Here is a 23,864-nt window from a genome sequence, read left to right as displayed (position 1 = left end):
AAGTGTCTTTACTTCTTTTATTTTATAGTATATTCCAAATCAATAGCATATAATAGTGTTTACCAAAATTGAAAACTTTAAACTAATATAAAATGTATATAATAATAGTTTTTAAACAATAATATAAAAGTCTTAAAATGTTTAGAGTATTAAGTAACTATTTGTCTTAAAAATATTTAACAAATTAACTTTTGGCACTACTCGCTGCGTAATCTCTATCTATGGTTAACTTTATGTTTAATTTAGGGAATCTGTGATCATGATTCATACATTGTCACATCACATACCTTTGGATATATTTATTCTGTGGTCACATATATATTATATATATATATATAACATAAATAGAATCATGAGTAAATGTGTTCTGTGAACAGAATATAGATATAGTTCAAACTGGGCGGCCCAATTTGGGCCTAGATTAGATAGTAGAAACAAGAAATACTTATAAGTGAAAATGGATACGTAGACTAGAAACTGGCCATTAAGTTACAAATTCAAATATATAAGAAGTATGCTGTAAGGAATGACGCCTACGAAATATGTAAACTTAGACAAACAACAAAGGTAAGCAACATAAGTACACCTATGCTGTACTAAAATGTATTACTTCTTCTTTAACAAAGTGCTTGTAATGACTATAATCGATAATACCTATATAACATTTTATTTTATTATCAAGTTATATAATTATTAGTGAATTATGTACACTAAATCCATTATCTTTTATGCATATAAAGTCAAAAAGATAATATACATAGGTATTGTTATTTATTTTTAGGTGCATAACTTTTAGCAGTAGCTTGCTGAATTGTTTTTAAAATATTATAAATAAATATTAGTGAAACTAATATAAATACACTATGGAAAGTAATTTAAGAGTAACATTCAATGATTTGGAGATATCACCAGGAAAAAGGGTGAGGTATTCAGAAAATAAATCGGTAAAGCGCTCTAAGCATAGGGAACAAAATATAGAAGAAACTAATTTTATAAAAGCAAGTATAAAAGTGTCACAAATTGCACAGTTAGATACTTTAAAACGTTTGAAACTTTTAAAGTTCCCAAAATGTTCGATTTGTATGAATATTTCAACAAAGGTAAGTAATATTCAATTATTATTTGCAATTCTTAATTTCAGTACCTAGCCAATAAGCTTAAAAACAAATCTTACATTTTACATCATTTTAAATCTAAATTGCAATAACTTAAATAACCCTGCACATTTGGGTGGAACTGAGTTTCTACCCATTTACTTCAAAAATAAATTTTAAGAATTAATATAAATAATATTGTTTTTATTTTAATTCCAGTTTTCTCAAAATTGTGTATTCTAACTGAACACCATATTTTGTTTAGAGAAATAGAAAAATGAAAACAACAGAGTTTACAGTCATACACTTTCACAGTGCACCACAACCTAAACAAATACTAGCTTATAAAAAATATATAATTTCAGCTGAATCGAACCGCTATGCCTTCTATAGTGGTCACAATGTTTGAAAATGAACTGCGACTAAACACATGGTATGATGCCTTAGAAACATGCTTTTATTGGATAACCCCAACTCAATACCTTCCAGCAAATGTGTTAAGAGGTATTGTGGAAATAATGTTGGTAAATATTCCTTGATAGTCACTGGATTACCTTTTTAAAAATTATTAAAAAAAGTCAGCTTCACTTTACGCTGTATCCCACACACAGCAGGGTAGGCAGAGGGAACATAGTACTAAGGCACTGCATTCCCCACCTTCCACTGAATTTTTTGAGGCATTGCACATTGAATGGACACAACATATTATAGTGTCATGCCATACCATTGTTTACTTGAGCTGAAGTTGGTGCATTTTATTTGGCAGAACCCAAACCTGCATTTTGTCTTACTGCAGTCTGTAGTGGAAAAATGTAAATAATTTTTTTTTTTTTTTTAAGGAATAGAGTCTTAATAGTATGTTTTCCCTGCTGGTTACAGCATGAAGCTAAAAAAAACAAGAAAAATCTAATCCAGATTCATTTCATGATTTCAGAATGCACATAATGACATTACAAAACCATATTCAATAGATCACATAATAAACAAATGCCGGGAAATATTGGCATACCATTTTAATATGCATCCACCTTGTAAATCTCACACTGATATAAATAAATGTTACAATGATTTCCTAAACAAACCTATGGATGATAAAACAGAAACATATTCAAAGAGGAGAGACTTTGGCCACTCAGATGGTATTATCAAATATTGTTTTAATCGATTGGAAGATGAACTATACAATAATATAAAAGATAATCCGATGTACAGTGAGGATGATAAAGACAGTAAATACACATCTAGATATAGAGATGGAGGAAAAGAAACTCTGCACAGACTTCATTGGGAACAACAAACTTTTGAAATTTATGAAATGTTGAAACGTAATGACAGAATTGATAGGCTTTTGGCGGTTTTACATAGTGTTATGGAACTAATACAATTGGACATATATTTCTATGTGGGGTAAATTTACAATTAATTATTTATGTATTAAAAATGTTGTGACATGGTGGCATTGTGTTTGACTGTATACATGATGGTTTTGATTTCACTGGTCACTTGAATTGTTTTAATTTTCCTGCACTAGTCAGACAAAAGCAAACAACAAAGCAGTGTAATTTTTTCCACTAAACAAGGAGTGGTATATTAATATAGATACATTAATTAACGTATCCTGAATTCATTGAATTTTAAGTGGCAGAAGACAATGCCGCTTGTGGTCTTGTTACCGCAGCGAGGAAATGAATATAATTCTTTGCCATGAGTGAGGCCACAATCTGATATATACAAATGAATATACAACATTATATTCTTTTCATACATACATTCTATTCTAACTTTTTTTATAGAGCAGCAGTAAGAGGGACTTTTCTACAAACATTGAGCGGAAAAAACAATGACCTGAGAACACAAATAATGAAATTATTTGTACATTCCATTCGTTTCAATTATTCAGAAGAACATATAAAAGTTCTTAGTGTAAGTAAGTTTATTAACAATATATAGAAATCATTTAAAATAAAGAGTTGGGTATAAGAAGTTAATGAAAATATTCCCTTAGAAAATATCTATAGATACGCCTACGTCCATTTGTCTGTTGTTTCAGCTATGCGAGTGTACAAACATGACAATGGAAAGAATCATGAATTCAGCTTTTCTTAGTATTTTGACATTTTTTTAAAGTATCTTTTTCACAAAGATATTTAAAGTATAATCACTTTTTTCTCTTTTTATTAAATGTAGTATAATAATATATTTTTATGAGGTGGTTACAGTGCAGGAGGGGTTGTTTTTTATCTTCAATATATCATGGGTTACTTAATTGAATCCACAACCCTCGCGTTTACAGTCACCCCAACCCCCTCCCCCCCTGCGGCGGCCTGTACGCTGAACAGTAGTAGTTTAATATATGTAGTGACAATAATATTTTTGAAATTTTCAGCTATGGATTAATGCGTTCGTACAAATGATATATTTCCATTCGAACTGTACCTATCCATTTTCTTCCCCGCATATAACCGATTTTGAAAATATGTTTTATGAAATCATCTCAGGTAATTATATTGTTATTTTATGGGGTATAATATTAATAATTGTTGTTATCTTATCAGGCGAGTCGTGGCGCAGAGGCACAAAATGTCACTGTAATCGCGATAGATTGTGGATTTGATTACCACTTGAAGCCTCCCCCCGGCTATGTGCGGGATACTGTGTGTCTGTGTGAGCAGATGAAGTTACTGCCGAGATGATCAGATACGGTGGGCCACGCGTTTTGGAAGGGAAGTATGTTCAGTAGCGAGAGAAGATGGATGCAGAAATTCATATTGCTGTTGGGTTAATGGTGCCACAGGTGCATTGACGAGACGTTGAAACTGTTATACGGCAGCGAAATTTGTGTATTACAGAGGAAGAATGAAAGAAAGGTGCTCTTCGTTGAATATATCGAGCCAGTTTAGCTGATCGAATCCGCAATGAAGTGATACACAGAATGGCAGGTACTAGAGAGTCACTGATATCATGGTGAGAATCAACGGTTTGGGCACGTCGAATGAACGAGTGATGAAAGAATGGCAAAAAGAGTTATGAAGGAAAAGTGAGGGATAAGAGAGGTATGGGGAGACCACCTTGACTTTCGAAAACAGTATCAAAGATACTGGAGGAAGGTCACATAAAAAGCATAAGGACCCCCAGAGGGGATGTATGGAGACAGTAGCATTTGGTTCTCTGTTCCCTCTGACTACTTCTCTAGGGATACAGTGTGAAGCTGTTAGAAGTTTTTAAGTTACTTATTTGTTTTTATATCTTAACAGAACTATCACATCGATCAGTAATCAAGATATTGAGCAAAATAGAACCACCATGCATTAAGTATCTAATATGTCGCCGGTACACTCACAAGATTCTGTCCGTTCATGATGATAGTGTTATAAACATTATAATAAATTTTATACATTCTTCACAATGGCTAGAATTTGTAGAGAGTAAAGAAGATTTTATCCCAAGTACAACAAACAAGGATATTCAACAGACTGATTTACTGAACCAGTTATCACATATATGCAAAAGTCGTAAAAGTAAAAAATGTAAGAGTGATAAAATCACTCAGAAGGAAGTCATTCAAGTTCTGTATATATCACTAGAAGCTTTATTTGAGGCCTATTATGTAAAGAAAATATACAATATATCAAAAGAAGATAATGTAGATGTGACATTACATGCAACTTCAAACATTGACCTGGAGAAGCATTATAGTGAAATATATCAACTTCTACAAATACTAACTGGGCTATTGCAATCAGATCAATTACCAAAGTGCATGGAATGTTTTAAAAATTTTATAAATTAAAATGAGCAGAATAAAAAAATTATATATTTTATAAAATAGTTATTTATGAATTTTAAACGATTTTTTTTTATTTTTATAGTTTTATACATACCACTATTATGATATAAATAAATATTTTTATCATTTAAGCTTGTATTTTTTTATTTATAGCTTAGTTATTTATATTTCTGAAAATATTTACAAGGCTTACAAATGAATAATTGACATGAAAGTTTTTAGCTAAATTCAATTACATTATACACACTATTTTAGTATGAATTCTTCAATATATACAGTAGAAACTCGATTAACTGGACTAATTATTGTCGTTAGTCATTCGGATGATTGAAATCCGGATAATCAAATGTATAAAGAAAAGATAGTTTTGTGCATATGTAGCATAAAATTGTTATGTGTATTAAAAGCAACATCATCGAAAATCAACGTTTATTAAGTAATTATTAATATTTTCCAACATACGATTTATACATAAGTATATAAATTACGTACGCATTTACGTACACATAATCCTACTCTAACAGTTGAACATGTTAGTGTGCTTTACTGTTTCTTCCTGCTTTATTGCAGTTCACTTTAGTTTAAAAGTTTTCTAAATAAGAAAATTAATTTCAGTAACTTAATATATTGTCAAATAAATACAAGCGCAATAAATAGAGGATGTCGTCGAACAGAGGCACAATGGTGTGATTGTAACGCGACAGTTGTGGGTTCGATCCCTACTCAAAGGAATGAATGATATTATTTATGAATATTTTCATTTCTTTGCTTGGCACTAAGGGCTACAGCATTAAGTTCCGCCATTCAACATGCAATATCTCGAAAAATTCGGTGAAGAATGGATAATGGAGTGTCTTAACACTAGATTCCCTCTGCATACTTTCAAAAAGGTGATTAGATTTTAAGATAAAAAAATAATGTATTTATTAGAATTAGACAATTAAAATATAAAAAACTGGGTAGTAAAAATACAATACATGACTAAAACTTAATATATTATCATCTAGAATTTTTTTAATATATAGGCATACAATGACCTCTGGCTTTCTTTGATCGTTTTGCTTTTTCAATGTCAACGTCAGGATATTCTGCTTTCAGCTTGTCGAAATCCATATTTGGGAAACGTTTTAATAATTGTTGAACATGATTAAAGTCTCTATTCTTAGCTTTTTTCACCTCTCTTCTTTGCTTTTCCGTGTACAACCTATAGAACTTTTTGACTGCCATACTATTTATATATCCATGTTCAAAATATGATCGAACCCAGCGAGTATTCATAAACTTTGGCAAATAATATTCTTGCTTAGTATATTTTTCTGGCAAGCCTAATAGGTTAACTACATCTTCTACAGGACGCTCTCCAGTTTCTCCAGTCTCTAATTTATAATATGCAACATTCCGTTCTCTAATGACAGTCTCTATGTTTGTCATGGATTCCTGAACTTTGTCTATACGTTCTGGATTGGGAAATAAACGTACCTTGTCGTTGCATTCTTGTTCCATTGTATAGAGCATATTGCGTTCCTTAAGCAAAACATACCAAAGTTTGTGTAAATCTGTGTTAGATTTAATTCGCAATTCGTCTAACCTCCAAGATCTCCCCACTCGTATATTTGATTCATTCCAATTCTTCTTCTCGTCGAAAAATTCCATTAAATCGTTTAACTTCCATGATGTATGTATTCCCTTCACATCTTGTTTTGTAACTTTGTTATTAATTCTTGCAAGATTATTTGAACGGTAGGTTATAGGCGCAATATTCCGTAAAATATTTTTAAACAAAAATGAATTCATTTTGGTAATAAATTCACAATTGTAACGTTAGAAAATATTTATTATGCGATTTTTTAGGAGATTGATAGCATATAAGTATTTCTGTTGTTATTATTTTTTTATTAGATTATAAATTATAGTTTCATCGAGGCCTTAGCCGTCAAAATCGATTGTCAATTTAGTTTTCTATCAAATCATAAATGTCAAATGCCAATTTCTAACATTATGTTTTGTTCAATTTATTCTGTTTTATTTCATATTATTTATGGATATTAGGCGTGCCAGTTTAACACAGCTTACTTTGTAAGATAGATGAAAATGATAAAGCAATCAAAAGTTCATCTAATTCAATCATTTTAATATAATTATTCATCATTAAAAATATCTATATAAAATTTAATGTTTCCGGTGTAGCTAAAAGGATGATGAAATGAAAACAAAGTCTATTTCAATATCTTATCTTTATAAATTATTTTGAAACTTCCATTATTAAGTCAAATATAATTTAAAGAAATTAAAAATATAAATTAAGATATTTTTACATTAAATTACAGAATACTCTATCAAATGAACATTCAACTGCTCAATGTACGTCTATTTTTATACCTACAGGTTATTTAGCGTGCAGTAATCTGTGGTCCACACTTCGTGAAATAGTAAACGAAACGATGATACAACAGTGATTCAACATTCGTTTTGTTTTGATCGTAAGAAATTATGTATTGTGTTCATAACTTACACGCCAAGATATTTTATAAAGTATTCTGTTAGTGAATATGTGAGTTTTGCTAAATAAGTTTATTTAGTGTTTTTTTTTAACTCGAATTCCAAGAAGTAGCTGTTCCAAGAATTGTCATCAAGAGGTAAGAAATAATTTTATTAAAGAAAAATATTTCCCATACTATGGGTTTTCGTTTATTTTAATCGAATAACAACCGCGTTTTCAGTGAAATAATTGGTTAAGTAAAGTTAAACATAAGCTATTTAAAATAAAAAGAAATGACATGTTTTGTCTTTGAAGAACAAACATATCAACAAATATAATTTTTAAGTTATTCATTGCTACCGGAGTAGCTGGTCGTAGTGATCAATTTTTATTATAATTAAAATGGAACTATGCCATTTAATGCTTAGTGAGTAATATATTAATTTATTTGTAGGCAATATATTATATATTTCTCTTTTGTGTCATATCATTTTACACATTTTCTAAATTAAGTTTTTTGAGATTAGCTCTTTATTCACAAGATAAATTGGACCTGTTCTATTGATATTGTATTGTAAAATTTAAAATATATTTTAGAGGTTAACTATTAGCTATTTTGGTCAACAAGTTTGTTTTGTAATACATAGTAATACAGTAAATAATACTACTAGATATAGTCTTAACTTGTTGACTAGTTAAGTAACTTCATAAAATAGTATTAGGGGCTTACCTTGAGATCTGAATCACATTACCTTATAAGATTTAATGGTTCATATTTTATTACTAAGCTAAATTATGAATTGATATATTGATTGCATTTTTATTGCTTTTAACCATAACATTCCATAATACTTTTATAATTTATTGTAGTTATAAGAATATCCTGTCATAAAAAGTCACAGTATCTATTACAATCAGTAAGATATTATTTTTTTCAATTGAAGCAATTTAAACAACATTTAACATTTCAAGTGAACTAAACATTATTTTTTTTTGTTCATATTTTTGGAGTTATATTTACTCGAGTGCCAAACATAAATATAAAAATTTATAGTAAAAAAATACAGTTATATAACAAATATCTAATAGCTACTGCTATTAAAATGTAGACTCTATGATCTTCACACTGTATCCCAGATATGGCATGGTCGGCAGAGATATTTATCGTTAAGATACTCTGTTCCGTACTTTCTTTCAATCTTTTTAAAATAATTAAATTATTGGTTATTCAATAGTGGGACTTAATGCAGAGTATTATAGAAATTTTGTTTTATATTTTAGTTTTGTAATGTAATGCATCTTAAAACTCTTTGTTACTTGATTCAAGTTAATTATACATGTTTTGCTAACAAATCTTTAATTTCTTGAATGTCTTTGTTTATTTCTATTTTATAACTTTAATTGTTATAAATAATAGTTTGTTATATTTAAAGTTAATACTAACACAGTTTTTATTTGTTAATGGTAAAAGATTTTTAGTAATTTATTTTAGGTTTTATTTTTGCAAATTACTGTTACTATTTAGCAGAAGTCCAGTTTATAATTGAATTTAACCTAGCTTTATGAACAATTGTAAATAAATTAAACTTCAATATTTCACTGAACTTTCAAGTCTGTTCTTTGATTATAAAATTCTAAAGTTGGGCTCTAAGCACTTTGTCACATTATTTGAGGGAAACTCAAATGAAATTTGACATAAAAAATGATATAATAGTGAATGGTGTAGGTATAATAAATTGAGTCAGCTTCCCCTGCACACAGCAGGGTAGGCAGGGGAAAGAGGACTCTAGTGTTAAGACACTCCGTTCCTCACTCTTCTGCCGCCTTCTGGGGCACTCTCGCAGAATTCTGGGGACACTGCATATTAAGTTGCAGGACTCAACACTGCACTTTTGCCTCAGCAAACCAGAGCGAAGAAATGGAAATATAAATTGAAATAAATATTTCATCTCTCTGAGTGGGGATTGAACCCACAACTAGTCGGTTTTACAGTCACACTTTGTGCCCCTGTGCCACGACTGGCCTTAGTGGTGATTAGATATAATAGTGAAATTTATCTATATTTTGCTAAAAGATGTTCATATGGAATTATCATCAGTTAATTTCTAGAATTAACTATGACAGAAAAAAATAAATTTTACTATAACAATACTATAATAATCGAAAAATTTTACTACTAGTGTAGTAAAATTTTCAAATTTAATGTTAGTGGAGAGAGGAGCTTGGACAGTGTAGCTGAGCTTTAATGCACATTCAAAGGGGTTTTCAAAGGAGTTACAATTACAAAGATAATCATGAAAAAGTTTTAATTTATTATGAAGTTTGCAATTAAGCTTTTAACTTTATATAAAAAAATCACAAGAGGTCTAGTGGAGTTTTTGTTCATATACTTAATTAAAAACAATCACTCTCAATTCATATGATAAGCAACACTTCGGTCACATATTTACAAAAATCATACTCTATGGTTTGTTTTCAAAATTTCAAAACCTTACTAGACTGAATGCGCGGCATTAGATTACGCCCTTTCACGGGTAACATATCGAATTAGGCGGTAATATATTCAATTAGAATTGTACATGGACATATGGTCCAACACCTATTAAAAATTGTTGTATTTATAATTACCGTTGATATCTGTGGATATAAAACTGATTTTCTACTGCGTTAAATAATATTAAAATGTAGAAATGTATAATACTTAGTCTTGCTATAAAAAATAATATTTAAAGGACTGTATTACAGCCAATGCAGTCCTTTAAACGTTATCAATAGCAGCAAGCACTTTTTCTATGGAAAAATGGCCCATAATTTATTTTTTTGTATAGAATACCGAAATTATACAGATTACAGGTAACATATATAAGGTACAGCATTAATATGCTGTACCTGGCGTAATCGCCAAAGCCATTTATTATTTAGTACCTATCATAAAATATGCATAATTCTTATAAAATTTAAAAGGGTGGTTATTCGTGGACTTGGTTGAAGCGTCAATTTCGTAGACACATAACGAAGAACACCATTTACTTAAGAGTATTTTATCAATCTTGAGTGACATTTTTCAAAGGATCAAAGAAAAAAGCAATCGGTGCGTATAAATATAAAGAGATACAGTTTCTTTGTTGTTTTCAGTAACTATTTTTGATACATAATAGCTCGCTATTTATTCTCAAAAATTTGTTTTAAATTTAAGAAGATTATTCTTATTTTACACTGCCTTTGTTATTAGCTTTGTTATATATAAAGTCATACAACATACAACTTCAGCTTAACAAGTATGTTTTAGTAGATTTTATCGCTATTCTTTTTTGTCGTTCGCTAAAATGTTGTTGATAAGTGGTGCGCGTGCCCCGCGTCATTGTTGTTTTAATTGTTCACGGCGAGCTTTATTCTGGGTCTGGGGAGGTCACACGTTATCTAAAACAGCTGTCGGGCGCACACGCGCCACAATGGACTCGTTTGTATCCGCGCCCGTGTAATATTGTACGTAATTTAAATCGAACACGCTGGCGAGAGCACCGCTGCACGCTGGCTTCCATTCTGGTTATCGCTGGGTATTGTTGCGTTGATTACATCGGGATATCTTTGTTTCCGGGAGAGTATGTGTGACGGGAGCGGAGGGCTGTCGCACGCCACCTGCGCGAGACGATAACCGCACAGTGCCTGCCCTAGCCGCAAACGTCTGACACCGCTGGTGAATTTAATATAAACAGATCGGGTCATGCCTCTTGTAACAGATTGGGCAAAATTTTTGTAATAAGAAAATTATAATACACTTTGCCTGTCTTAGGCTTTCTTAGTAAAATCATTATTAAAGTGAGCAGTACCTACCTACTTGTTATTGAAACTTAGGTCAGATGCGCTGATTTCGCTAAATGCTTTGTGTCTTTCAAAAGATTGGAAATGACGAGGAAATTATAAGGAAAATTAATCATTTCCACTCTAATAATCTGGTTCTGTTGTTCCTAAATATTTTCTTTTGATCCCAAATAATTTCTTTTGTAAGAAACCTTTTTCTTAAGAGGAAAAATATACCCTCAGAATTAATATTATGAATACCAATCTACGTTAATAATGGTGCTTTAATTATACGTAAAGTTTAGTTATTCATTGTTCTTTCTTATAATTGTATAGTTATAGGAAAAGACAAAATTCTTCTTTTCTTACTTACTGCTATGAAAAAAATAATAAAAATTATGTACAGGTATCGAGAATAAATACTTTCTTCTGACCTTTTATATATAGTGCCATCTGCGAAGACGCGCATCACTCTTTTCTCCGACTCGCTTACAGTACAAATGTGCAATATTGCAGTAGTGTATTAGTGTGTTTGCTCGGATTGTTCAATATGGATATTTCCTAAGACTAAGGAAATCTGCAGAAAATATGTTTATAAGTACGTGACATCAGTGTTCCTTATCACGTAAATTAAGAGTGACGCATAGTGATTACCACATTTAATAGAAATCAACATGCAAAGACTGATGTCTGCAGCAACTTCCTTGTGGAAACGGACGCAGGTGTCTCATCTCCAAAAAAATAGTAGAAATATTTTCCTAATGGGGCATGTCTTCGTAGATGACACTATTTACGAGTATGTTTAAAAATATAAAAATACCTATATTTAAAAATGAATAAAAAGTAAATAATATATGAAAAACTTAATCGCTTCTAGTTCTAAAGGCTGTTTAAAAAAAGTGTGATGAAATCATCGTTTTTTTAAAAAAATCTGTAAATACAAAAAAAAAAGGTATGTCCCAGATAAAATCTTTATCTGCATAAAGGCATTTGTATTTGCGTAATGAAGTGAGTCCTTCCAATATTGCATATTGCTTTTATCGAGTTCAAACGCGTGATTTATTACGTAGATATAAACGATGTAGGCTATGTACACATGTCGCGAGGCGTGTCGATCAATCACCGGCGCGGATGGACGCGCGACAGGCCATTAGGCGGAACCTCGTTTGGTCTCAGGTGCCAGATGCTTCCCTTCCGCTAGATGTTCACTTTCAATGACATCCTTGTGGCTGACCATTTAAGACAGTATCAAATATTGAGTAAATGACTTACTTCTTGTCAGTTTTTCAGAGAATTATTCAGATATTTTTTCCAGTTGGCAAAAGAATTATTGAGAAAGATAACATGAATAACAAACACAACATTCTTCGTTACGTTTTCCGCACTAGGTATGCCATGTGCATTTAGACTTCTGGGAAGGAGAATTAGCTTTTCAACTGATAACTTTTTGTTTATTTGTACCTATACTATATTTATATATTTGTATAATATAATGAATTATTTTTCAATAATCATAAATAATTAAAGAAGAGGATGACAATGGGCGACGTGAAAGAGGTATCCAGAGAGAGGCTCTCCGTTCTCTCTGGGTACCCCGCTAAAAGATAAAGCGTGAACCTAAAAAAATTCTTTTCATCCTGTAACTACTCAGTAATATATGGTTTGGATAAGCCATCGTAGGTACTGTGAACAATGTGCACTCTTCCAATAATAAACTTCATCCATTAATTACTAGCGACTATTGTAATTGTCTGAGCAATAACGATTCTTAATCTATCAATGTATTTTCAGCGTAAAGTATAAATAACTAGGTACTTTTTGTATTGAATATTTTGAAAATGTCTGTTTTGAAAAAAAAATAATAATTATTAGATATCGGAAAAGCGGAGAACGGAGTATCTTAACACAACTTTTTTATTTATGTAACGATTTAAATAAAACAAACACTAAATGTTTTAGGGAGATCTCCAAAATGTAATAGTAAAAACTGTATATTAATTGCGTAAGCTGTTTCTGAGATTAGCGGGCACAAACGCACAAACAAAAAAAAAATCATAATTTTTTAACATCGTTACTTGCCTCCTATAATTATTAAAATCAATGCCTATATATGAAAATTAACAACAATTATAATTCAGATTAAAAAGGTAATATACAATTACTAACACGGTGTCTTTCACCGCCGTCTTTCAAAGAATGGCGCCATTCACCTTTCACATGGAGGCCATTAGTACTGAGATAGGCATGGTATTGCAGAAAGCCTCATTCAAGATAAGCCATTCCCGGTTAAATATGTCTCAAGAGGCATATATAAGGTTTTTAAAGACCTCCTATTGTATTTTATGTACATTTATTTTTGTAACTGTTGCTAACCTGTACCTAGTCCTAAATTAGCATAATATTATTTGAAAATGTTACAAAGTAGTGTGAACATTTAGATTGTAAATAAGCTCATTCAGGTTAGGGTATCATGGAATAAATATAATTAAGAAGACAGGGAGAACCTGGACGCCTAGTGTTTAAGACACCCTGTTCCCATTAAGACACTTCCATTCTCCACTAATGCTTCATTCTTTGAAATTAAGATATGGAAAGAACTTATCTTTTTACATTACCAAACAGTCAATAACAGCAACATAAAAAAATGAATCCAGGTACGTTACGTGATATATATATAGAAAATTTTATTGATATTTTGTTTTCATGACAAATGCCATTGCAGTTTGACCATTGCTAATTATTTAAATTTTGAACTTTTAACTTTAATGGAACAATTATTTGAACAAACTAGCTAGTTAGCTTTTATATAACAGAACTCTATAACAGGGGCCGGTAACAGTTGCTGCTCGTAAATAACTGTTAAATTAACGACTAACGCAAACTTATCAAGTTCCGTACATGAGCTGCATTGAATGAAGTATAGAGTTCAACCGCTGGATTTTGATATAGAACTTTTATATGGTGTGTAGAGTGGGAAAAATGGAAGGGAAATAACGGCGAACACAAAGGTATTGTTCAGGACGTCGGTAACTCGGAAGACCTTTGTTCTAACAGGGCACGCCGCGCCGCGCCGGGAGATATTTTATCTTGTTACATGCCGTGTACGGCGTAACGTTACGTCCACGCGTGACTGCAGTAGCATAATAGTTAAGGTTTACCTCCTCTTGATGATATGATATATTTTTTGAAAACAGCCAAAATAAGATTTAAAAGTTGACAATCTTTAATATTAATATACTCGCGATGGTTGGTAAAATCACCACTAAAAGGAACTACCATCACTGGTAACACAACGGAGAAAAAAATTAGTCATTTGTGATAAATCTCAATCATCCATATCAAAAATATACTTATAAAGAACTTTTGAAATAGTTACTTTAACGTTACCCATCGTAGTTCTTTTGAACACTACCAAATATAGTACTATTCAGTAGTACCTACCTATCAGCATGGAAATACATATATTACAGGCGTTTATGTTAAATGCATATAAAGTGAGATAAGATCTTGCGACGGCAACGGCTTATATATGAAAGCAATCTAACATGTTAAACAGTTGCCGCGCCGCTGCAATTGTTCCCTTTCAGAATTAATGTTTCGTTTTGGTGATTTCCACCACCCAGCACCACCACACAGAGGCCCTGATGGGAGGACCATTGTTCTTGGGTGATGAGGCTACAGGGAGCTGCGAGCACTGCTATGACAACTACAAATTACAAATAATATTATAATAATAAAGGGATTATACTTGGCTCATTAATTTGATATGGACATCAGGATAATTTATAACTACATGTATTATACGAGTAATACGTGGGATTTATATGGTTAATCTTAATATTGTATATATATGTATGTATAAATGTATTCTAGAATTTTAATTGAGGACATCGTCGTTATAAACGCTATATAATGCAATAGTTAGGAGTTCGAACTCCTCTATTTTTTTTATTAGTAGCTGGATAAGCAATGTCGGTGGCAAAGGGAGCACGGAATGATTTAACATTACATTTTCTTGACCTACTCCGCTACATAAAAAAAGGAAAATGCGTAAGTCCGATATAGAATATCTTAAAATATTACGGCCTTTCAAAAAACTATTTTTTGTAAAAGCGTCTCTATCGTTAAGTTTAATCTTTTGAGGATACGAACATGTAACTTTTAGTTGGAAAAGTTCGTGAAAGTAAACAATTTTTTTCTTCTTGTGCTTAGAATTACTACTTTTTTTACCATAAAGGTACCGTGAGAAAAACCGTGTATTACATATCTTCTTATGTAGACACTCCTTGCAATATAAATATATATATATATATATATATATTTATATTTATATATATATATATTTATATTGCAAGGAGCATATATATAATATATATATATATATATATATATATATATATATATACTTTTCCGCTGTACCCCGATTGTAGCAGAGTAGCAGAGAACTTAGTTGAAACACTCCGCTTCCCAAGCCACGCTTTGCCTCGATACTAGAGCGAAGAAAACAAAATATTAAATATTTAATTTACTCGAGGGAGAACCGAACCTGTCGCATTTACAGGCACAGGCTTGTTCTCCTGCGCCACTACTGGCTGCTACTAAAATAATTTTAATAATCTTATATCTGTGCTATAAAAAACATGTACTAAATTCGTATTTAATATCTAACACCAAAATATTAGTAACAAGTTATATGACCCATATATCTAAAAATAAACCATAAAAGCATTTACAATGTCCCAAGTGCTTAAGTTCACCGCAGTCAGAAACGGTGTTATCCACACATGGCGACAGCTATTAAATTACCTTTCGTTAAGACTGAATTGTGGCAATTGGCTTTGTATGGCTTACGAGGCGCGAACGGGTTACCATATGTGTTGAACCAGAAATACAATCTCGTCCTCCCTTTTGTTTGTGTTGATAGCATCTGCGCCCGCTGCTGCTCGCGCTTTGCCTGTAATGCTTTATGTGTTTTATATGGGCATATATAATTTTTTTTTCAAAGTGTATTATAAATCTGTAACAGACAGGTGAATTCGTAATAGTAAAAGAGGCACCATTTTTATTTCTCACCGATTATATTCGCATATAACATCGTCAAAATACACAAACAAGAAAACTTTGATCTCCACTTCTTCAAAATAAACATTAGGTATGTTGATGTGCCAGTTACTATATTCAGTATTGCTCAACTGACGATATAGTATACTGCTAGGTGAGAGATTTATTGTTGGAAACAGTCTTAAAATACATATATTTTATTTAAACATTGTAAGTGTTTAAATTAAAATATTAATTAAATATTTCATTTCCTCGAGTGGGAATCGAATCCACAAGCTGCCACCCTTACAGTACTTGAGCCACGACTGGCCCCACTAGGTATATATACATTATGGTACATTATATATGTGTATTATATTAAATCATAATATACAACACCAATATACAAAACAGGTTCTTACGTATAATATCTAGACGTACATAAAGCTTAGCTAAGGCTTGATTGACAGACAGGTAATGTCTTACATTTACGCTCAAGCTTCAGAGTTAATTAATCATGCAGTATTAATGCAAGGTTAGGCTCTAGTAGCCTACTAATACCCTATTGCCTAGGGTTTCAGGATAGTATGTAAATAAATATGGGACAAATGTATAGGTATAGGTATCTATCATTTTGATGATGGTTAAACTTTTCGGTCTCGTATATTTATGGTGTAACGGTGTATTTGATTAATAATGTGGCACAAGTGTGTGAATTCGGCGGAAAGTGAGAACCGGAAGTGTCTTAATGGGAACGGAGTGTCTTAATGGGAACGGAGTGTCTTAATACTAGGTTCTCAGGTTCCCTCTGTTTATCCTGCTATCATATATGTGCGGGATGCAGCTTAAAGCTAAAAAAAATATCATAAATCAGTTTACGAAGCAAGTTTCGCTCAAACGCCGAAAAGAAAAAAAAATAGCTTTACATAAACATTTGTTTTACAGAACAAATAACATTTTGACATTAAAGTCATTAACCACGAATTCATCCACGAATAACGATAGTAAGTGTAATCGTGAACGGCTTAACTAAACGCCCCAGGAAAAACTAATCTAGTGTCTCGTGCCAACAAATATTGTTGTTTGGTCGGCGGGTACGGCGGCTATAAGTAATCTGCGCACGTTATGCACCCGCGCCGCGCCCGGGTGGTTTATTGGAAAAGTGGATAGCGCCATTTTAATGCTTCACAAATGTTTGTTACTGCGTCTGTGCTCTTTTAGCTCTTGATTTTATGCAGTTTCTAATCTGTTCGTATTAATATGTCTTATATGAGCTATACCTTTATTTACCTTTATTTTAGCCTGGTCAGTTTTAGGCCAGTAGTGCTGGGGTGTGAGTGTTAACGCGACAGGTTGTGGGCTCGATTCCTGTTTGAGGAAATGGAATGTTTATTTTTTTTTTTACACTCTGGTGTCGAGGTGCGTTGAGTTCCGCCTCTCAACACGCAATGTCTGCAGAATTCCGCGGAAAATGGGGAGCCGAGTGTCTTAACTCTAGGCTCCCTCTACCCCCCCTGCTTCATGCGGAATACAGCGTGAAGCTGAAAAAGAAAACATTTAACTTTGACAAAACTTTTTTTATTTAACTTTGTGGAGTACAATATATAACTTGTAGATTAAATCACACCATAAAGTAATATTTTTAATTTAAATTTCTCATAAAGTAGATAAAATCTGTTGTATATTTGGAAAAAAATTTCTTACCGATATTACTACCTTCAAATATTTAATCATTATTGATTAACACAGATATTAAATCCTCTATAATAACTGTCCTATAACTTTTTAACATACATAATTAGCAATACGTTTCTTGGCCACACTTGGTTGTCTTTTAATAAATGTAGGTATGTCTATTATATGTATCCCGAATGCGCTCAGATTTTACACATATAAATATAAAAATATTGTTATAATACAATATTTATTGTGGCTTATTGTTCTAATCATTGAAGAACATCTCTTGTTCTATATTATTTTATACATACATAGAAGTACATAGAAGTATAGATAGACTGTACAAATAAAATCAATAATTTCTCTTATACTGTTCACAATGTTACGGTACTCGCGTTGTGCGGAGTCTGTGCATTTCACTGGTTTTATTTACTTATAGAAACTAGGTCTCGGCTCGATTATGAGGCCGTCTTCCTGCTTTGCTCGGGGGAATCCATTCATTGGTATATTCTATACTCTTTTAATTTCCGACACTAATAAAAAGAGCTATTCTATGATGGTAGAAATATAAAATATTCGTCCGCCGTTTTGTAGATAACGATTGTGCTTTTTATAATAGTATTTATTAATTTTATAACAAATTCTTTCAGATTTAAGCATTTTTAAAAAGCTCCCCACTCGGTTAATTATTTATTTATTTATATTTTCATTTCTTCTCTACTTCTTCTCACCAAGAAAAAAGCCCGGCGTTGAGTTCCCCTGCTGAACACGCAATGCCTCGAAAGTGGGGAACGAAGTGTCTTAACACTAAGTTCCCCCTGTCTGCCATGCTGTGAGCGGGATACAGCGTGAATCGGTTTTTTTTTTTTTTTAGAATAACACTGTTGTAATATAAAATATTATATTTCTCATAATTGTTTACGTAAATATTGAATTAATTTGTAAAACCGATCTGGCAGTGGCTGGAACGTTTAACTTGGGATCTAAAGGAACCGAGATGTAATTAAAATAAATATTTGGCACGAAATCCGGGCTGCGGTGGTTAAGTTGAGACATTCCCGCCCTTTGAACAAGTTTTTGTTTGTGTTCATTAAACAAATATAAATGAGAACACCGACTTAATCTGTAAAGTATTCGACTGTACCTGTAAACGTTAATTAAAATTTTTTCAAGCGTACTTAATTTAATTTATTTAGTATTTTCTATATGGTAAATATGTGATATTTTATGGTATACGATACTTCTTAAACGTTCCAAATGAAGAAGGCCTAGTGTTAAGAAACTCCGCTGCCCACTTTACGCCGTATTCTAGAGGCTTTGTATGTTCAGTGGCGTTTACACTAGAGCGAAGAAATTAAAATATTTAATTTGCTCGAGTGGTGATCGAACTCACATCTATCGTATTCATAGTCACCCAGATTCATCATATATTTCATAAGTTGTATATTTTACAAGATATGACTATAACCAGCGCCATTTACATTCACATAGCGTTCGTATAATTAACTAGCAGTCACTGACGTTATTTGATTACACATTAGCAACCCAACTTGATGCCAAGTCACGAGCTCGAACGACATCATATAATATCCTGATTATGGATAACAATCTGTTACCTGCACTAAATAATATTTAGTTATGTTTAAAATTATCTTAACATAGAAGATTCTAAAATATTATTATGTATCTATTTATTAAACATTATCTTGATTTGAGCCCAGTTATGGCGCAGGGGCACCAAGTTTATAATAATTATTATTATTTTTATATCTTCGCACTGGTGTCCTGGTAAAGAGTGTTCCGCCACTTGACACGCAATGAGTCCAGATTTTGGTGAAAAATGGGAAACGGATGTCTTAATGGGAACGGAATGTCTTAACACTAGGTTCCTTCTGCATATCCTGTTGTGTGCGGGATATACCATGAAGCTGATTTTTTTTCTTTTATTAACGATATCATTTAATAACTGGTAATTGAATTGCTAAGTCAGAAGTCACGCGTCCAATGTTTACTTAGGACACATTATTTTATAATATTGTTTTCTGGGTAGTTTTTCTGTGTTTTTTTACTCGTCTGATATATTTTAATGAGGGACAAACAATATTTACGAAGTATTAACCTTATTCCAAGCTGCTTATTGCCTACTTATACACTTAAGAATATAAGCACAATTACAGAAACACAGGAAAACATAAGCAGATTAGTGGTTAATGACATAAATTATAAATTCTGGAACTTAATCTTTAGATGGTGAGAAATTCTTAATCTCTTCGTGTTGGAACTTTTAAATAAAACAACATAAACGATCTAAATGCTTCGTTTTTAGGGTTCCGCTCTTCAAAAGAAATAAATGGAAACCTTATCGCCTTGTTGTCCGTCTGTCCATCAATTAAGACCATTTATATATATCGGACGGAGGTATCAAGCTGAAATTATCTTATTATTGCGGCGGATAGTCAAGGCAACGAAGATCAAATTCGAGGCAACTATTTATTAATTAATATTGTTATTTATTATTAGTAAAGAGTTATTTATAAATTAATTAAATTACTTTCAATAAATTTGTATTATAACTTACACTATGTCAAGTGTTGACGATACGAAACAATTTAACAATATAAATGTTAGTGGACTTTTGAGTATGCTTGGGAACTTGAGACACTGGCTATCTTCCAATTTCCTACACATCTTATTTCTTAGCTTCAATCACTTGTATTATAATATGTAAGTAACCATGTTCATAATATTTTTTTTAATTGAACCGATTTTAAAATTATATTGCGTGAAGTGCGTAATTATATGCATGAAGAAACTTAAACCATATAGTAACTCCTGCTTTTCAAAAAAAGAAATCGGTTAATAACATTTTTTTTTCAGAAACCATATTAAAAATAATATGTAAAGTTTTGAATATTGCAAAAAATGTCTTGTGTCAACATTAGTATAGCATAGGCCAGGATATAATTCATACACTTTGAAATTGGTCAACACACGTATCTTTGCGGGTCTATTCGTAATATAGCTGGAATGGAATCACGTTTCATTTGACGACGGATATGGGGGCCCGCGTTACAGGTCTATACGACTGACTACATCGTGAAGGTTCGTTGACGTATACGGTTTCCTCCTGGCACGCTTCTGTTCGTTCGGTTCTTTTTATGTTCTCAGTAAGCATAAAAGCTGTTTCGTTAAGAGTAAAACTACTTTGGAGATTTTTATGGTTATTTTGTGGCCACGTCTCAGTTTTTTTTTATTAATTTATTTAGGTATGCATATAATAAAATCTAGGTATTGGCGGCTTTTGGGGCCAGTTGTGGCGAAGAGTCGGAGCATAGCGCAGCGTAGAGTTTTGCCACTCAACACGCAATCTTTCCAGAATTTGTGGAAAAATGAGATATTGTTTGCGTTAATATTAATTTGTCATGCTTTGTGTGAGGATGCAGCGTTTACGCTGTTCCCAGTTTAGCTTCAGCTAAAAAAATATATATATCTATATTGTTTTTATCAGTTTTTTACTCAATTCTTTAGTAGGTTCACTGTCAATGGTTGTAGCAATAGCTTACACAAATACCCTACTAATATACATTTTACAATAATGGTTTGATTTTCTCAAATATTGTAATTTTGTCTACATCGCCTAAAGGCCGACCCACTTTCCGACGTGCGGAATCTTATCCGGACGGGGTGTGAGATGAAATGACCGAGACTTACAATTATTATCTTTTCCTATGCTTCTCATTTTTCCGTTATGATAAAAATTTTTCGATTTTCTGTCTTTTATGACTAAAGTAGCATAACTTTTTCATATGGTGAAATGTAAAACCAAGAAAATTTAAATAAATATTAAAGATGAAAAAAAAAAATTAAATAAATAATAAATATGAAAATTTAAATAAAAATTAAATAATATTTAAGAAAAAATCTCTAAATGTCCCCAGCAAACCAACCCTAATTCTTCGCGCGGTCGGTCATTCCATTCGCCAGCGGTAAAGCCTACCGACGCAACTTATTTATCCACAACACAATCGTACATGACTCCTCGCAAGACAGTGGGATCAACCGGCCATTTGTCTCGCGAAACTACGCGGCTTTACTGTACTAAATTATTCGCCGTATTTATTAATCAAATGTTTGTATGTTATCATTCTAAATAAAAGCTGTATATATGTGCTTTTGTTTGTCGTTAACTTTCAAAGTAATCATATTTATAAAAAAAATATATAAATATGAAGCCAGTCATGGTGTAGGGGAAGCGTGTGACTGTAAACGTGAGATTGTGGGTTCGTTTCCCACTCGAGAAAGCGATATATTTATTATTTTCATTTTGTTCGGTCTGGTGCAGTGCAGTCAGCAAAGGGCGGTGATGAGCTCCGCCACTCATCACGCTATCTGGAATGATAGATAATTCGGCGGAAACTGAAGGGCGGAGTGTCTTAACACTAGGCTGTCTCTGCCTACACTGTAAATATTATGATTATGTCGTAAAATGACGTTATATTATTTATATTTGAGCAGGACATATATGTACCTACATTTGTACCTACCATAGAATATGTGTGATGTGTGTTGTTTGTTTATGTAAAAACAAAATTCAAAAGCGGTACGTTTATTCTGAAGCTGTCCAGTATGTCGATTCCGAGCTTAATTAAAACGTTTCTGAAACCGGTCAATTTTAAATGAATGTCATGGAGGATTCCCAACAAGTGTCAGATACACACTGTTTTCACAAAACCAAAATTCAAAATTTAAAAGTTTATTTACTATATCCACTGTTAATAAATGTTTTAAAATATACAAATAAATTTTTGAATTGCTTAGGAAGTTTAAATTTTATCATTATTAAACTGATTATTTTAAAAATAAATATCGTTTGTTCCCTTGCTGTGAAACGTAACGATGATATAATTTGTTGATTTCATAGGTATATTAATTATTTTCTCAATTCTAGTAATTTATAAGACAGTCATAAAATTTCTAGCACCTACATTTATATAACTTGATTTATCTTGATATTTCATTAGATTATAAGGAGTGTTTGAAATTAATGAAATTATAGCTGTATAATGTGAATTTCGTCCATACAACAAGGTTACGAGGTCTCACGGATTACGTAAACAGCACACGATAATCCGTTTGCAAACGTGACAGCCGAATGGGCAGCTCAATTTCAACCCAGTAATTAAGGAGTCACCTGCGTGAACAACTCACTTCGCGTAATTGAAGCTTTCAACTTGGGTCGGGTTGTACGAATCCACGGGGGGATTGTGGTTTGCGAGTCAAATTTCATGCAGATAATATAGGTCCTCCCATTACCCACTGAGCAACTTGTGAGATAAGCTGTGTGACTTAATTGAAACCGTGAATTAATTTAAACCCCTTCTTGTTTATTTTTAAATTTATTGGGGTTGGGTTTGTGTGATTTTTTTTTACCTCGAAAAATTCGGCGGTAAGTAGGAAACGAAGTGTCTTAACACTACGTTCTCTCTGCCTACCTTACTATATGCGGGATACCACTTGAAGCTGGTAAAAAAATCCGCTTTCTGTTTCATGACCACCCATTTTGTTTAAACTAGCTACAAAATATATTTTTTATTTAGCTTCACATTGTATTCTGCACATAGCATGGTATGCAGAGAGAACCTGGACACCTAGTGTGAAGACATTCCGTTCCCCACATTCCGCATAATTATGGAGGCATTGCGTGATGAGTGCCGGAACTCAACTCTGCGCCTGGCCTCGTTAACAAAGTGAGGAAATTATAATATTAAATATTTCATTCCCTCAAGTAATCGAACCCACAAACTACCGCATTTACAGTCGCACGCTTGTGCCCCTGCGCCGCTCTATTTATTTATTCTAATAAATAAACTAATATTAAACACTTATATTTATAAATAACTAGTGGGCCCGGACGCGGCTACGCCCGCGATAATATAAGCCTAAATCATTAAAATAAGTTAAAAAATAACAATAAGTGGAGATTTAT

The 23,864-nt window shown here is 32.2% G+C and overlaps 2 protein-coding genes across 4 annotated transcripts; one reads left to right on the top strand and one right to left on the bottom strand.

Moving 5' to 3' along the window:
• The first annotated feature begins 335 nt into the window (after nucleotides 1-335).
• Nucleotides 336-5,012, top strand: LOC146532495 (uncharacterized). Of its 3 annotated transcripts, none has more exons than XM_085195676.1 (7): nucleotides 337-567; nucleotides 782-1,100; nucleotides 1,460-1,618; nucleotides 2,029-2,501; nucleotides 2,888-3,017; nucleotides 3,481-3,592; nucleotides 4,349-5,012. In XM_085195676.1, exons 2-7 carry the CDS (start codon nucleotides 864-866, stop codon nucleotides 4,882-4,884), a joined length of 1,647 nt encoding a protein of 548 aa, XP_085051802.1. In that variant the 5' UTR covers nucleotides 337-567; nucleotides 782-863; the 3' UTR covers nucleotides 4,885-5,012. The 3 variants fall into 3 exon arrangements, with proteins under 3 accessions (XP_085051803.1, XP_085051802.1, XP_085051804.1); XM_085195678.1 differs by lacking the exon at nucleotides 4,349-5,012 and adding an exon at nucleotides 3,944-4,342; XM_085195677.1 differs by lacking the exons at nucleotides 3,481-3,592; nucleotides 4,349-5,012 and adding an exon at nucleotides 3,650-3,937 and having other exon boundaries at nucleotides 336-567.
• Nucleotides 5,013-5,859: 847 nt separating this feature from the next.
• mRpL47 (mitochondrial ribosomal protein L47) lies at nucleotides 5,860-6,850 on the bottom strand. The gene has a single exon (XM_085195684.1). The coding sequence runs from the start codon at nucleotides 6,673-6,675 to the stop codon at nucleotides 5,896-5,898; it is 780 nt and encodes a 259-aa protein (XP_085051810.1). The 5' UTR covers nucleotides 6,676-6,850; the 3' UTR covers nucleotides 5,860-5,895.
• Nucleotides 6,851-23,864: the final 17,014 nt, after the last annotated feature.

This window comes from Heliconius melpomene, chromosome 13 (genome assembly GCF_056956725.1).
Source record: "Heliconius melpomene rosina isolate 202511_hmr_F chromosome 13, ASM5695672v1, whole genome shotgun sequence".
Lineage (NCBI taxonomy): Eukaryota > Metazoa > Arthropoda > Insecta > Lepidoptera > Nymphalidae > Heliconius > Heliconius melpomene.
The sequence above is the reverse complement of the archived record's forward strand: the minus strand, read 5'-3'. Positions and strand labels throughout refer to the sequence as shown.